Source organism: Erythrolamprus reginae, chromosome 1 (genome assembly GCF_031021105.1).
Source record: "Erythrolamprus reginae isolate rEryReg1 chromosome 1, rEryReg1.hap1, whole genome shotgun sequence".
Lineage (NCBI taxonomy): Eukaryota > Metazoa > Chordata > Lepidosauria > Squamata > Dipsadidae > Erythrolamprus > Erythrolamprus reginae.
This window is the reverse complement of record NC_091950.1, coordinates 241852784-241867158: the sequence shown is the minus strand read 5'-3', so window position 1 is coordinate 241867158 and position 14375 is coordinate 241852784. Positions and strand designations below refer to the sequence as shown.

Below are 14375 nucleotides of genomic sequence, written 5' to 3'. Positions count from 1 at the left end.
ACTGGAGACTTATCTCATGAAGGTATGCGCCAGAAGCTTTGATCTTTGGCAGCAGCCTAGCCATGGAACTGATACCTCTTAATTACTCTCATTGAGAAACTACCAAGATTATATCTCATGCATGGCTTTGGCTTGTACAAAATGAGACTTTATATATAAAAAGATTGATTTGAAAAATCAGCGTGTGGATTCTTCCTTTGTTTTTAAGCTACATAGATCCAGGATAGAAGAGGTTTTATTATTTAATTGTACCCTCTTGGGAAATTGCTATTAATTCAAAGGTTGCTAGGGGGGGGGGTATTCATGTACACATTCTTACAAGGGATAATGCAGTTTTATGTATAAAAACTGTTTGTTTTCTTTATTAATAAACAATAGGACAACTGGGAATATAAGGTTTACAGTATATCAATGAAAAATCCTTAAACATTCATCTTCTGTTTTACATGGCTAACAGAATTGAATGCTTCATATAGTTCACCTTTTTAAGAGCATATAGAAGAAGAGTAACGGCTAAATGGAAGGAGAAATACAAGTATATCAACTGTTTCTGCTTAGAGCATTCTATATAAATATCCTACAGACATATAAATTAATGCAGAGATTAAAGTGAGTTTAAGCCTACACTTAGACAGCTAAATGGGCTTGCATAATCTTGTGCATGGGGAAAAAGAAAATTTGCACCATCTCATCCTGTTTGTTTGAAACAGTCTTCTGGGTTGTCTACATTGTTAGAATATTCATAACTGAGAGAGCCATGTTAACAAGGTTAGCCAATGAATAAGCATAGCAACTAAGTCAGCCAATGGGGAGCTTGAACATTTCTGAGTCTGTGCAGAGAATCAAAATTGAAACTTAAGGTTGGTGTGGCTCCAGATCTGCACTCTCCTCTGAAATGAAACTAATTCCTGCTTGTGTTTGCTTGAAAAATAACTCTGCTTATGGTATTGTAAATTCATCTTTTACTAAGTTTATAAAGACGTTAATGAATCCAACTGAATCAGTCATACGTGTGTGCTTCTGGAAATTGACTTTAATATCCATGTTGAGGCTCTTCTGGGAATATGAATAGTGAGTTTGAGGTTAGGTGTTGTTCTAGGGCAGTGATGGGGAACCTATGGCATGAGTGCCACAGGTGGCACGCAGAGCCATATCTGCTGGCACACGAGCTGTTGCCCTAGCTCAAATCCAACGTGCATGCCAGCTGATTTTTGGCTCACACTCTGAGAGAGTGTTTTTGGTTTTTGGCTTTCAGAGAGCCTCTGGGGGGTGGGGGAGGGTGTTTTATCCAGGGAAGCCTTTGGAGCCTGGGGAGAACGAAACACGAGCCTACTGGGCCCACCCGACATTGGGAAACAGGCTATTTCCCATCTCCAAAGGGCCTCCAAGGGCAGGGGAAGCTGTTTTCGTCCCCCCCAGGCATTGAATTATGGGTGTGGGCACTTGTGCATGCATGATAGTGCACGCTCATGCTCTTTTGGCACCTGAAGAAAAAAAAGGTTGGCCATCACTATTCTAGGGCCTCAGGTTATCCCCATGTATTTCAGCTAAGATGTTGGAGAAGAATGATAAGGACAAGATTCAAAAGAAAGGTGAGCATTCCCACCTTGTGTAGGTCTTTCACTCTTGGTGGTACATTGTCTCGGATTCTACGCATGGCCTGGAGAGGTGGCTCATTGAAATAAGGCGGTTCCCCATCTATCATTTCTATCACCATGATGCCAAGAGACCAGATGTCCACCTGTAACATAGAACCAATGACAGTGCAAATAAGCTGCGTTAAATGTACCAGAATAGAATAGAATAGAGTAGAATAGAATAGAATTTTTATTGGCCAAGTGTGATTAGACACACAAGGAAATTGTCTTTGGTCCATATACAGATGTTTAATTCTCATCATTTCATACCCTCCTTATTTTTTTTTTAAAAAGTCATTTGTGCTTGGCATTGCAGGACTCTATCTTAAGATGCCAGCAATGCACATCTGATTTCAGATTGGCCACACACTTAACTTCTGTAGCTAACATTGCCTTTTTGTATTTATATTTGTATTTATTAGATTTGTATGCCGCCCCTCTCCGTAGACTTGGGGCGGCTCACAACAGTGATAAAAACGGTACAGAGACAAATCTAATAATTAAAATCTAAAATAGCAATTATACATATAAAAAATCTTTAAAAACCCAGTAAATAAAAACATACATACAGTCTTTTGTTCTTACCTAAAAGGATTTTCTATCAAAACATTACTTTAAAAATCCTGTTTAGGTGAGTTTAACTATGGAAATAAAATTTATCCATTACTAATTGTCCTCATATCTCAAAAGTCTACACATGATTGGTGTAGGAAAGTCTTTGGTAACAAACACCAACACCAATCTAGATGGAGCATAAGAGCTGTGGTGGTGCAGTGGTTAAACTACAGTATTGCAGGCTAATTCTGCTGACTGCCGGCTGCCAATCTTTTGGCAGTTCAAATCTCATTTACTCAAGGTTGACTCAGCTTTCCATCCTTCCGTGGTTGGTAAAAAGATGACCTAGGTTGGCAATATGTTGACTGTATACTCGTAGAAAAGGCTGCAAAGCACTAAATGTTATTGCTATTACCATAATTTGCAGGACCCTCAAATTTCAGCTGCAAAGATCCTGGCAACCACTAGCTACAGAAAATACTAGCTCCTTGCTATTGCCTAGAAATTAGATGGGTTTGCAGTCCAAGTTGGAGAGCTTTACTAATTAGAATATTTCATTGACTGCTAATCTTAAGGTAATTTGGCTGCTCTAAAGAATAAATGACTCATCATAATGGATTTAGAAGTTTGTCTGATTATGTTCTCACTAATAATACTTTACTGGGATCATCATAAGATAAGCACATCAACCAAGGAATTTAGGAACTTAGCCCTCCCCAGCAAATCAAATTACCATTGCAAATTATTTCATGAGAATAGCAATGATCGACAACTCTCAGTGAATCACGGAGATTATGATTAATTGCTTTGTGTATGCTGCTCTGACTGACAGTGGGTCAGATCTAAAGTTAGTTGTAAAATACCGCCCCGAAAGTAGCACAGCTGAAGTTACACTTCTTCAACAATCACCTGGAAACAACCATTGCAACAGAAAGACACTTTGTATCTTAGCAAACCAGGATATTCAACTTTTTCTTTCTCCAAGATTTATCATTTTAGTCATTCATTTTAAGAATTATTATGCAATTTTGACATCTATTTGCTTGATTCACTGCTTCTCTCAAGTTGCCCCTTTTTTTTCTTTTCGGTGATGTTGTTCAGACAGTAACTCTGCTCATGCAACATGCAGATCCTGGTCACATAAAGACCTAGCAGATGTATTCATATATCATGCTAAGTAAACCTGGTGAGCCTTACCCTTGTTCAGAGTTTGTGTGCATGAATGTGTGAATGCAATTCAAGCCCACTTGTTTCTTTACGGATTCATGTACGAAGCCAGAAAATGATTAATTTAGTAACCAAGTAAAACGTATGATGTGAACAGAGGGATAATCTGATTTTTATCAATGTTATGGGAACTGCTCAAAGAGACTATTTGTTATTTGTTTTTAATTTATTTATAGCATTTATATGGCTGTTTGATTCATACAATGCAGCTCTGTGTGATGTACAGTAAACCAAAACACAATGTTAGCCACTACTAGCAAAGAACAAGAAATTATCATTAATTGCCAATTTTTGCTTCTCTGGACAGGAACTCCAATCATCCTGACTCAAGTCCCCAAGGGAAGAATCAGGTTTTCATTGTCTTTCTTGTGGAATAGTAACAGTAATGACGTTATGTATGAAGTAACTATCCCTATCACTGCATTCTGGATTAACTCCAGGTGGTCCAATTCTAGTTCTAGACAAATTCCATCCAACCAACACTATCTGGACCGAAGCCTGGAAAAAAGGAAGGGAAGTTCTTTAACATCATGCCTCCTATTCAAAACTCCCTGAGTCAATCCAGAAAGATACCCTTGTTGATGATATTGTAAGTCACCAGCAGCTCCAAGAGGAAACAGGATGGATGTGTTACCTCCACCCTGAGACCTCCAAAGGTCATAGAGTAATCAAATGCATCTCAGTAAAATATCCCAGGCTGAATCCAGACTGGAAGAAATATGTTCAAGCTGTATTGCTTTAAATAAATAAAGATTTTAAAGGAGATTATTGTTTTCCAAAGATAATCTATGTTGCTGAATGGAGCAAGATCATTGTTTTCAGAGGTGGGATTCAGCAGGTTCTGACTAGTTCTGGAGAACCGGTAGCAGAAATTTTGAGTAGTTCAGAAAACCTGTAAATACTACCTTTGACTGGCCTTGCCCCCATCTACTCTCTGCCTTCCAAATCCCAGCTGATCAGGAGGAAATGGGGATTTTCCAGTAACCTTCCCCTAGAGTGAGGAGGGAATGGAGATTTACAGTATCCATCCCCTGCCATCCCCACCAAGCCATGCCCACAGAACCGGTAGTAAAAAAAATATTGAATCCCACCACTAATTGTTATGCTTACCTCGGTTCCATAAGGCAATCTTGAAATCACTTCAGGGGCCATCCAGTATGGGGTTCCGACAAGTGATTTTCTTTTTGGAACATCTTTTGAAACTTGGGCACAGAATCCGAAGTCTGACAGCTTTATCTGAACAATAAATAACACACCATGCAGTGCAGAATTAAACAAGTGGACAGTGAATATTACTCCCATTTGTTAAGCAGACCCATAATTCGGATTGTTCAACACATTTAGATGGGGAACCTTTTTTCCCATTGTAGGACAGAAACTTTGTGTCAGTGGGAATCGTTGACCATTGTTAGATGCATCAGACCACCAACAATTAATGGAATAAAAGTATCACTGGGATAAATTTTCAGTGCTGAAAAAGATACTCTTTCTTCCTTTCTCTGGGCTACCTCTACCAAGCCGAATAGGAAGCACTTGTTAGAAGACTATTTCAGGAACCAATAGCAGTGAGGTATTCAGAGAGCAGTTCACTAAAAGCCAAATCGAATTGGTTGACAATGATAAAAGTTGCAAGGCTGTAGGTTCCCCATCCAATTAAATCAACAGGTCATTTTCTACTATTTCAATACTTTCTTCCCAATGATAAATTTAATTGCATTGTCTTGCATACCTCTTATTTACTCTTATTAAGGAAACTTTTACTTAAGTTTGTGGAAAGAATTATTTTTAAAAATTATTTCAAAAAAAGACATGTTCTTGTCAAACTGTCAACAAATAGTCAAAATAAGGAGGGCCTTATCAAATCCGGCACCAGTTAATAGCAATGTCCCCCAAAGCAGCGTTCTAGGACCCATACTCTTTCTGCTTTACATCAATGACCTATGCAATCATATTAAAAGCAGCTGTGTCCTCTTCACTGATGATGTAAAACTAACACCACTAACAATGCTGCTGCCCTTCAAATCGACCTTGACCATGTGTCAGAATGGTCGCACATTTGGCAACTCCAAATCTCAACTAATACACATTCTCTGTTCTACACATGACCTCGTAGATTACCCTCATTCTGTCAAGGACTTGGGAGTACACATCTCAAACGATCTAAGCCCCAGAGCTCACTGTAACAGCATTGCCAAAAAGTCATTAAGAATTGTTAACCTAATTTTGCAAAGCTTTTTCTCTGGTAACATTGTATTGCTAACTAGGGCATACAAAACCTTTGCCAGACCAATTCTTGAATACAGCTCATCTGCCTGGAACCTACACTGTATATCAGACATTAATACAATTGAGTGGGTCCAGAGATATTTCACAGGAAGAGTTCTCCACTCCTCTACTCACAATAGAATCTCTTATGCACCAGGCTTGAAATTTTGGGCTTGAACAATCTGGAACTGCCACCTGCGGTCTGATCTAAGTATAGTAAACAAAATTGTCTGCTATAACATTTTACCTGTCAATTACTTTTTCAGTTTCAACCTCAATAATAGGGCAAACAATCAGACAACCGGACTCAAGGTAAACGGCTCCAAACTTGATTACAGAAAATACAACTTCAGCAACAGAGTGGTCAATGCCTGGAATGCTGTACCCGACTCCATTGTTATATCATCAAAACCTCACAGCTTCAACCTTAAACTGTCTACTATGGATCTTACTCCATTCCTAAGATGTCTGTAAAGGGAGCATGCATAAGCGCACCAGTGTGTCTACCATCCCTGCCCTACTGCCCCATTTATTTGTATTCATTTTCTTCGTTCATATCCATGCTCATTTTTATACTTGCTATCTTGTATATGTTGGACAAACTAATACATAAAATTTAACAGGATGTTTCCTGCTGCTCTTTTCCATATCACAATTTATGGTTTCCAATTGCGTGCTCCTAGAATTAGTAGTTCTAACAGCAGAACTGTCTCACAAAATTCAGGAAAATGCAAATATCACTTTATAACTGCCTTTTGATTTGCAAATTGATTTGTAAAACATAAACTGAGAAATGCAAACATAAATAAGAATGCAAACTGCATAAAAACATTCTTGTTTATTACTATGAACTGCTACTAGTTTCAACCAACTTTCAAGTTTTGTTCTGCCTCAGCTACCAGAAAGAAAGTAGCACACAGTTTGTTCAAATCTTGCTTAGTAGTTGACACACACAAACACAAGTTAAGCAGTCTTTTGTTGAAAAACCAGCTGTTAATTAAACAGCATTAACAGCTAGCATGTCCATAAAGTCATAAATTAAGTTTAATCAAATAGTTCTGGATATCTCAAGATATCTCAAGAAGCTTACAAGGGTTGGCAAAATACCTAAAAGTAGTCCGCAGGAAGAATGTCAAAACAGATAAGCTGAGCAGACGTTTTCAGAACACGAAGGCACATGAGCAAACAAACATTGCTTCCTGCAGAGTTTTTGATGTCATTGTTATCCATTAAATAGGCTAAGGGAGTGGCCAATTAGCCCAAGCCTTACTCTCGAGGAGACCTCCTCCTGAGGAACCATTCCTGCCTTTTGGCAGCTCTGTGTGCCTTATGAGAAGAGGCTCCTCATCTTTTTCCTCATCATTGATATGAGGTGCTGGAGGTTATGAAGGCCCCGGCTGACTCTCTGCCTCTGGCACAGAGTCCTCTCCAGCCTCTTCACTCTCCGACTCGGGTGTCAGCTGCACGGGCTGCTGGCGGGACACAAGTTTATTTTAATAAAATCAAGGGGGTGAAAACTGTCTCTAAGTACAGTGGTACCCATAGTTCCCTCTAAGCTGAGCAGTGAGCAATCGCTCACTTAAAAATCATAATCAACTCAGAGTTTTCCAAACCTGCCCAGAAGCCGAGAGGGAAAGAGTGAGAGGGAAGGAGAGAGAGAGGAAGAGAGAGAAACAGATAGAAAAAAGAGAGGAAGGAAAAGAGAAAGAAAAAGAATGGGAGTAAGGAAGAGAGAAAGAAAATCAAAATCTAGTTTGAAACTAGCTCAACTATTTAAGTGGCATTTTGATATTGATAGAGTTGCCCTATTATGAGCTCACTGTTATAGACACACAGTACAGTATTTTATTTTGAAATTCTCTGAGGCAAAACAGGGTGGGTTTTTTATTTATTTGTTGTTTGTTTATTTATTTATTTATTTATTATTTCTGTGCCGCCCAGTCCCAAAGGGACTGCCGCTCAGACACTATACTTTTCCGCCCACCCCCCAAAAAAATTAGAGGGAACACTGGTGGTACCTCGAGATAAGAGTTTAATTCGTTCCGGACCTGCGCTCTTAAGTCGAGCAGCTCTTATCTCGAACAACTTTTCCCCATAGGAATTAATGTAAATAATTTTAATTGGTTCCAGCCCTCAAAAAACTCACAAAGTTAGTCTAAATTATGCAAAAAGACATTGCAAGAATAAATGTAACTTTACTTATTAATAAGATGATAAGCTGAGAGCTTTCCTTCCCTTCCGCCGAAAGCATCAGAGGGGCGCGACGCTTTGTTCGAGTGGCTCTGCATCAGCGCGGGAAGGAAGGAAAGTAAGCCAGCCCGGCTCTTCTCGGCTCGTATCGTGGAGAGGGGCGGCATACAAATCCAAGTAATAAATAAAATAAAAAAAAAAAATGTCTCTCCTCTCCCAGCTCTTATCTCGAGTAGCTCTTAAGTCGAGCAGCTCTTATGTCGGGGTTCCACTATACCGGTAGCAGTATAAAAAGAGTGACATTTCCTCAATTTCTGGTATTCTTTGTTTGAGGGGAGATGATGGCTTTAAATGCCATCAATTAATGTTATACATATATAAAGGTTTGCTTGGCTCATACCTGAAACAAATGAAAAGGTTCCCTTTATCAACTCATGGCAAAAACAATCAAGACCCCCCTCTCCCCTTTCTGTGCCTGAAGCAGAATAATGATTGAGCCTTGAGCCGTGGGACTAAAGTGGATTAGATCAGATTAGCAGCTCATTTATCATGTCAGGATGCACTCTGAGATCAGAACAGGGAGCTATCAAAATAATTAATAAGGAAGCTTTCTAAATGTTTGTACGAATGATGCCTCATCTTTTATTTGTGACACTGTTTATCTTATTTTGGCATTAACTTTTTCATGCCTTTTTTCCTGATTCTTAATTCAACATCTCTCAAATAAAAATTAGAATGATTGCTATTTATAAAACCATAGCCTAGCCATCCATGGCACAAACAAAGGTTCTTTTTATACCATGAAAGGGAAACAAAACAATGGTTATTTTTGAATGCCAAATCAATTTTCCTATATTGAGGAGCGGAGGAAACTTTTGCCCATCTTTTGCATGTTGAAATACAGAAAAGATGGTTTTACAGTGAAAGAGGGAGGTGGAATCAGATGGTTATACAACTGCTCATGACAAAAAGTGCGCCACAGACAATGAACATAATGAGGCATTGTGTGGATATTATTAACCAAAGATTGGGGGGGGGGGGGGTGAACAGCCCAAAAGCATTCAGAATGGTATTCTCTTCTTTTTCATGTAAGTTTAATATCCTCCCCGGATATATGCAATTTGCAAATCAAGATAGATGAATCTGTCGGTTTTGATTTTACTCAATTTTTATTACATTTTTTTTTTTGGTGGGATATTTGTTTCAGTGCATTACTGCAACGCTTGGCAAATGTTGCAAAAATAATGAAACTGTTATGAAAATCTGCATATGCGTGTTTGTCAGCAAATCTCTCCACCACACAAAATAATAATAATAATAATAATAATAATAATAATAATAATAATAATAATAATAATAATAATAATAATGGGACAGCAGAATTGAGGAGAAGCAGCTAGAGAAATTAGTGAAATACGAAGATCTAAAAATCGAGCTGCAACGACTCTGGCATAAGCCAGTGAAAGTGGTCCCAGTGGTGCTTGGCACGTTGGGTGCAGTGCCAAAGGATCTCAGTGGACATTTGAAAACCATCAGAATTGACAAAATCTCCATCTGTCAATTGCAAAAGGCCGCTTTACTGGGATCGGCAAACATAATTTCTAACACCAATTTTTTTTTTCTTTTAATTGAAGTCCCAGTGCAAAATTCTGAATTGTCAGGATTTTGACGCACAGACTGATTTTGGCTGGAAGTCTGAACTGGGGCAGTTCATGTATAAATTCAGGATGAACAAAGTTTCCCATGTCTCTTGGTAAATAAAGAAAGCTTCAGGCAAACAGTAGAAATTTCATAGGTAGGTTGTTAAAATGTTACCGAAATCATGTGAACTTTAACAGTGGTCCCAATTTAAAAAATAAACACCAGAAAATAATGACAAATACTTACTCTCCCATCACTAGTGAGAAGTATAGAGTCACTCTTTATATCCCTGTGAATAACTCCTTGATTGTGAAGGTAGGACAATGCTCTTAGGACAGAGAGACACACAGTAGCAATCTGTTCTTCATTCATTCTGGAATTCGGCAGGTGATATAGGAAAGGAAATGTTATTGCTGGGATACATTTTCCCACTACAAAAGTTAGCACTAAGAAAATATTTCCAATGGCTCAAAATAAACAATGATAAATACTCAGCCTTTTTTTCCTGAGGGATTTCTTACAAATTCTTCCAAATTAGATTCCAAAAAGGCTATTTATCTTTTGGGAGACAAATTTTGGAGCAGTATTAGCTTTGGTTAGCAGAGATTTTCCCATAAGTCCTGCCCATTGCCATGCTATGTATCATAAAAGAGACTGAGCTTGGTGCCTTTTAAATCCACTCTCTCTCTCTCTTCTGTAACAAATTCTCTACATGGGCTCCTGAAAACTTCTGTATTTTTCCTCCTCCCATCTGAACATGCAAAGTTTTTGAGATGAGTTACTGAAAGCCACCTATGGAGTCAAAGCTGCTCTGGTAGATACATCAACGACAGCTTGAGGTTGCGAGACCGTTGCATCCCTAAAAATGGGATAGGGAATAGACGATGTCCAGTTGGAAGATAAGCAGGTAGAAACGCTTATCCTCCAACTGGAGATTGCTAATTATCTAATCATTAAGTGTTGTACATCATGATTCTTGACAAATGTATCTTTTTCTTTTATGTACACTTGAGAGCATATGCACCAAAGACAAATTCCTTGTGTGTGCAATCACACTTGGCCAATAAAGAATTCTATTCTATTCTATTCTATTCTATTCTATTGCAGCTCAGGTCATGAATAGCTAACCCAATAGGATTAACATTTCATCCCATTGCAACATGATCCTTGTGCAAAATTTGCAGATCCGATTTTTGATCAGATCTTCCAGGAAGATCCTATAATGTTCAAACAGCAATTAAGGAGTGGATCTATTGAATCTAATCAAAATGATGGCATTGAAGGAAGAGTTTTGTGCAAACATCTGCTTGCAATTATATGCCTGCCAAAATATTGGCCTGGTGACTAATATTTCAGAAAATAGCCCTTAGCGAAAGCAAGGGGGATTTTTAATATGTGGACTAAAATCAATCTTTAAAATAACCTGGTTTCACAAATAAAACTCATATAGCAAATGAAAGAAGAGCCAATTTTTTAAAAAAAGCAATTTGCTATTCAAAACTCAATATGAAAACTTCTGAATACACAGATGTACAACTGCCCAGTCCTGATGGGTTCTATCTTGCCTTAAACCTCCTTAGACTACTGAGACTTTTAGGATGGTTTTAGAATATGATTGATTTGAAAGTGGAAAATATAAGGCAGGTGGCAAGCTCAACTACAGTGGCCACATGAAAGGACTGTTTTATTTAAGACAGCTTCTCTTTATACATATTTATTTGTTTGTTTTCCTGGTTTAATTCTTGAGCTTTTCTTTGTAAAGTAGTAAACATAAACAATGTTTTAATTCTTATGAAGCTCTTTTAAATTGGCTGCTCTTTCAGATTCAGTCATTGGAAGCTAGACGGTATTTTGTTAGGTAAAGAAAGTGACTACTTTAATTACTGTGGAAACTGTTTTAAGTGATTTACTGAGATATAGGTACGTTATAAAATGCACAGGAAGTATCCAATTACTAAATTATGCCTTCATCCTTTCAAGCAGTGCTTCCCAAAGTTCTTTCTTCATTATTAGACATCACTTATCAGAAAATCTTAGTGAAATTCCAGGACAGCGTTTAAGGGGTGACTTGATCGAAGTGTATAAAATCATGCATGGGATAGAAAAGGTGGATAGAAAAAAATTCTTTTCTCCATCACACAATACTAGGACAAGGGGGCACTCCCTAAAGCTCATAGGTAAGAAAGTGAGGACAAATCAAGGGAAATATTTCTTCACCCAGAGGGTCGTTGGTTTATGGAATTCACTTGCAGAAGAGATCATGACAGCTGTCAGCCTTGATAGCTTCAAGGCAGGATTAGACAGATTCATGGATGCCAAGTGATTACTGAAACGGATGTCCAAGTGCTGCCTCTATGTTGGTTGAGGCAGGCAGGATTCCCTTGAGTACCACTTGTTGTGGGTCAAGGGAAAGGGAAGGTCTTGCCTTCTCTTTCTGCTCAAGATCCCCATGGACAATTGGTGGGCCACTGTGTGACACGGAATGCTGGACTCGATGGGCTTTGGCCTGATTCAGCATGGCTCTTCTTATATTCTTATGACCAGTTTCTTCTTTCAGCACCACCGTAACTTTGAACTATCACTGTGACACAAGAATTACCTGCATTCCATTGAATTCTAAGCACCCTTGCCTCTGTTTTAAATTTCTATAGTCAGTTTTTATGTTTTTAACATTTTATTTATGTGCCGCCCAGATTCCCTCCATGCGGGAGAGGAGCTGTTTCTAAATTTGATAACTAAACAAAATGAAAACAATGTAATGGAATGATCTTTATGTTATTTCAACAAATCACCACTGGTAATTTTAACAATTTTTGTTTCAATAAGAAAACTCTGGGAGATTTTCAAATATATTTTAGTACATGTGGCAATCTGTAGGCCAATTTAAATATCCTTATGTGATGGGCAATGAATTCATGCATTGTTGAAAGGCAAGAAAAAACACATTAACCCGATTTTAGGCAATTTACCCAAATGTAGGAAGAACTGTTCTGAAGCGTGCCAAAAGAATTTCATTTATGCATTTAACAGCATATTATTATCATTCTGCAGAGGAAAGGTTGGACTTTGAGAAAGATTCGGGATAGAATGCATTCACTTTGGGAATTAAACCTGTCAAATCAGCCTGTACCTCTCCTTCATCATGTTACAGTTTTATCTGTCGATACTGGCACAAAATGTGTTTAGCAACTTCCAAGGTTGCTATAGAAACAGTTGAGGGAATCGGTGTGAAAAACCAAGATGCCCAAGTCTGCCCTTCTCCCTCTTCCTCCTCCTTTGTTCCTGTCGTTGCAAAGGACGAAGGAATGAATGAAAGGGGTGCATTCTGCCGAGCACCTTTAGAAAATTCCCCTTTGCAGGAGAGAGGTCAGTGAGGATTCAGAGGCTAAGGCAAGGCTCTGTCTAAGGCAGTGATGGCGAACCTATGGCATGGGTTGCACGCTGAGCCATATCTGCTGGCACACGAGCCATTGCCCTGGCTCAGCTCCAGCATGCATGCGTGCACTGGCCAGCTGATTTTTGACTCACACAGAGGCTCTGAGGGGGCATTTTCGGCTTCCGGAGGGCTGTGGGAGGATGAAGAGGGCGGTTTTGCCCTCCCCAGGCTCCAGGGAAGCCTCTGGAGCCTGGAGAGGGTGAAAAATGGACCTACTGGGCCCACCAGATGTTGGGAAACGGGCTGTTTCTGGTCTCCAGAGAGCCTCCGGGAGGCAGGGAGGCAATTTTTGCCCTCCCCAGGCATTGAATTATGGGTGTGGGCACTCGCGCAGGCGTGATAGAGGGTGCGCACAGGCTTTTGGCCCCCGAGGGAAAAAGGGTTCGCCATCACTGGCCTAGGGGAAGATTCATTCGTTTCAGCGGAGAGAGAGAGAGAGAGACCTCATCTGTTTCACCTCCCTCATCTTACAGGACACTGACAATGCTCCTTTGGTGAAACTTTTCTGTAAAAGATCAAAGGGCCAGAAGGCAGGACTTGCCGCAGAAGAAGCTTACCGTGTGTGAGTCACTATATCTGTCAAAGCACCGCCTTCCAGAAACTCCATCACCACCCAGAGCTCGTCTCCCACCAGGTAACTGTTGTACATGTCGACCACGTTTTCATGGTGATAGTCCCTCATGATGACAACCTGGGAAGAAGAGCAGAGGCTGATAGGGCAACACAATCCAAGGGTTTCCCTGCTAATAATGCACCAAATGAGAATGAGAATGTTCAATCCTATCATTCATATTTGGATGCTAATTCTCAGTAGAATAACGTTAGCAGTTCAGACTGGCGAGAAATGAAATTCTGGGGTGGAAATGAATTCCTCCTGTATGTACCGGGTGTGTAAAACTGTAATTTAGGACAGGCATGATCACTCATGCGGGGAAAAAGGAAAACAGCCTTGTCAACGGCAATTGATGATAATAGGTTCTTGACATCTGTTGACCAAATGATCAGCAAAAGCTTGCTGCACCTGATCCTTCCTGCATTTGGGAAAAGGTTGGCATACATTGGTCTTTGGAAGCGCACAGCACTGTGTTTTTGGTGACTAAGCCGATCTTATCTGAGCAACACGCTACAACCATGACAATCTGATGTCGTCGATGGCCTTCTCTTAGTTCTAAAGACAAAATATGCCTTGGAAGAGAAGTTCAGAGGAAGGATGTTGCTCAGGGCCCAGCAAACTATTCAACTGCAAAGGGTCCCATTGAGACCCAGATGTCTTGGACATCTAAGGTTGAAGGTGATGTGGATCAACCTCCCTTTGATTTTTTCTTGCAGGAGGTCCTTCTCAACTGGAGAGGGAGGGGATGAAGCCATTTTGGGAGCATCTTCAGGGTTGCCACCTCAAGCCCAGTTGGAGCTGTGGGAATGTG

General features: G+C 39.6%; 1 protein-coding gene across 6 annotated transcripts in view; it reads right to left on the bottom strand.

Annotated features, from left to right (window-relative positions):
• PAK5 (p21 (RAC1) activated kinase 5) overlaps positions 1-14375 on the bottom strand; it is a 182275-nt gene that overhangs the window by 4162 nt on the left and 163738 nt on the right. For all 6 annotated transcript variants that reach the window (XM_070732655.1, XM_070732660.1, XM_070732658.1 and 3 more), the window contains 4 exons: positions 13509-13642; positions 9762-9888; positions 4530-4655; positions 1607-1741 (listed from right to left, as the gene is read on the bottom strand). In XM_070732655.1, coding sequence (XP_070588756.1) covers positions 1607-1741; positions 4530-4655; positions 9762-9888; positions 13509-13642 — 522 coding nt within the window. The remainder of the gene's footprint in view (positions 1-1606; positions 1742-4529; positions 4656-9761; positions 9889-13508; positions 13643-14375) is intronic.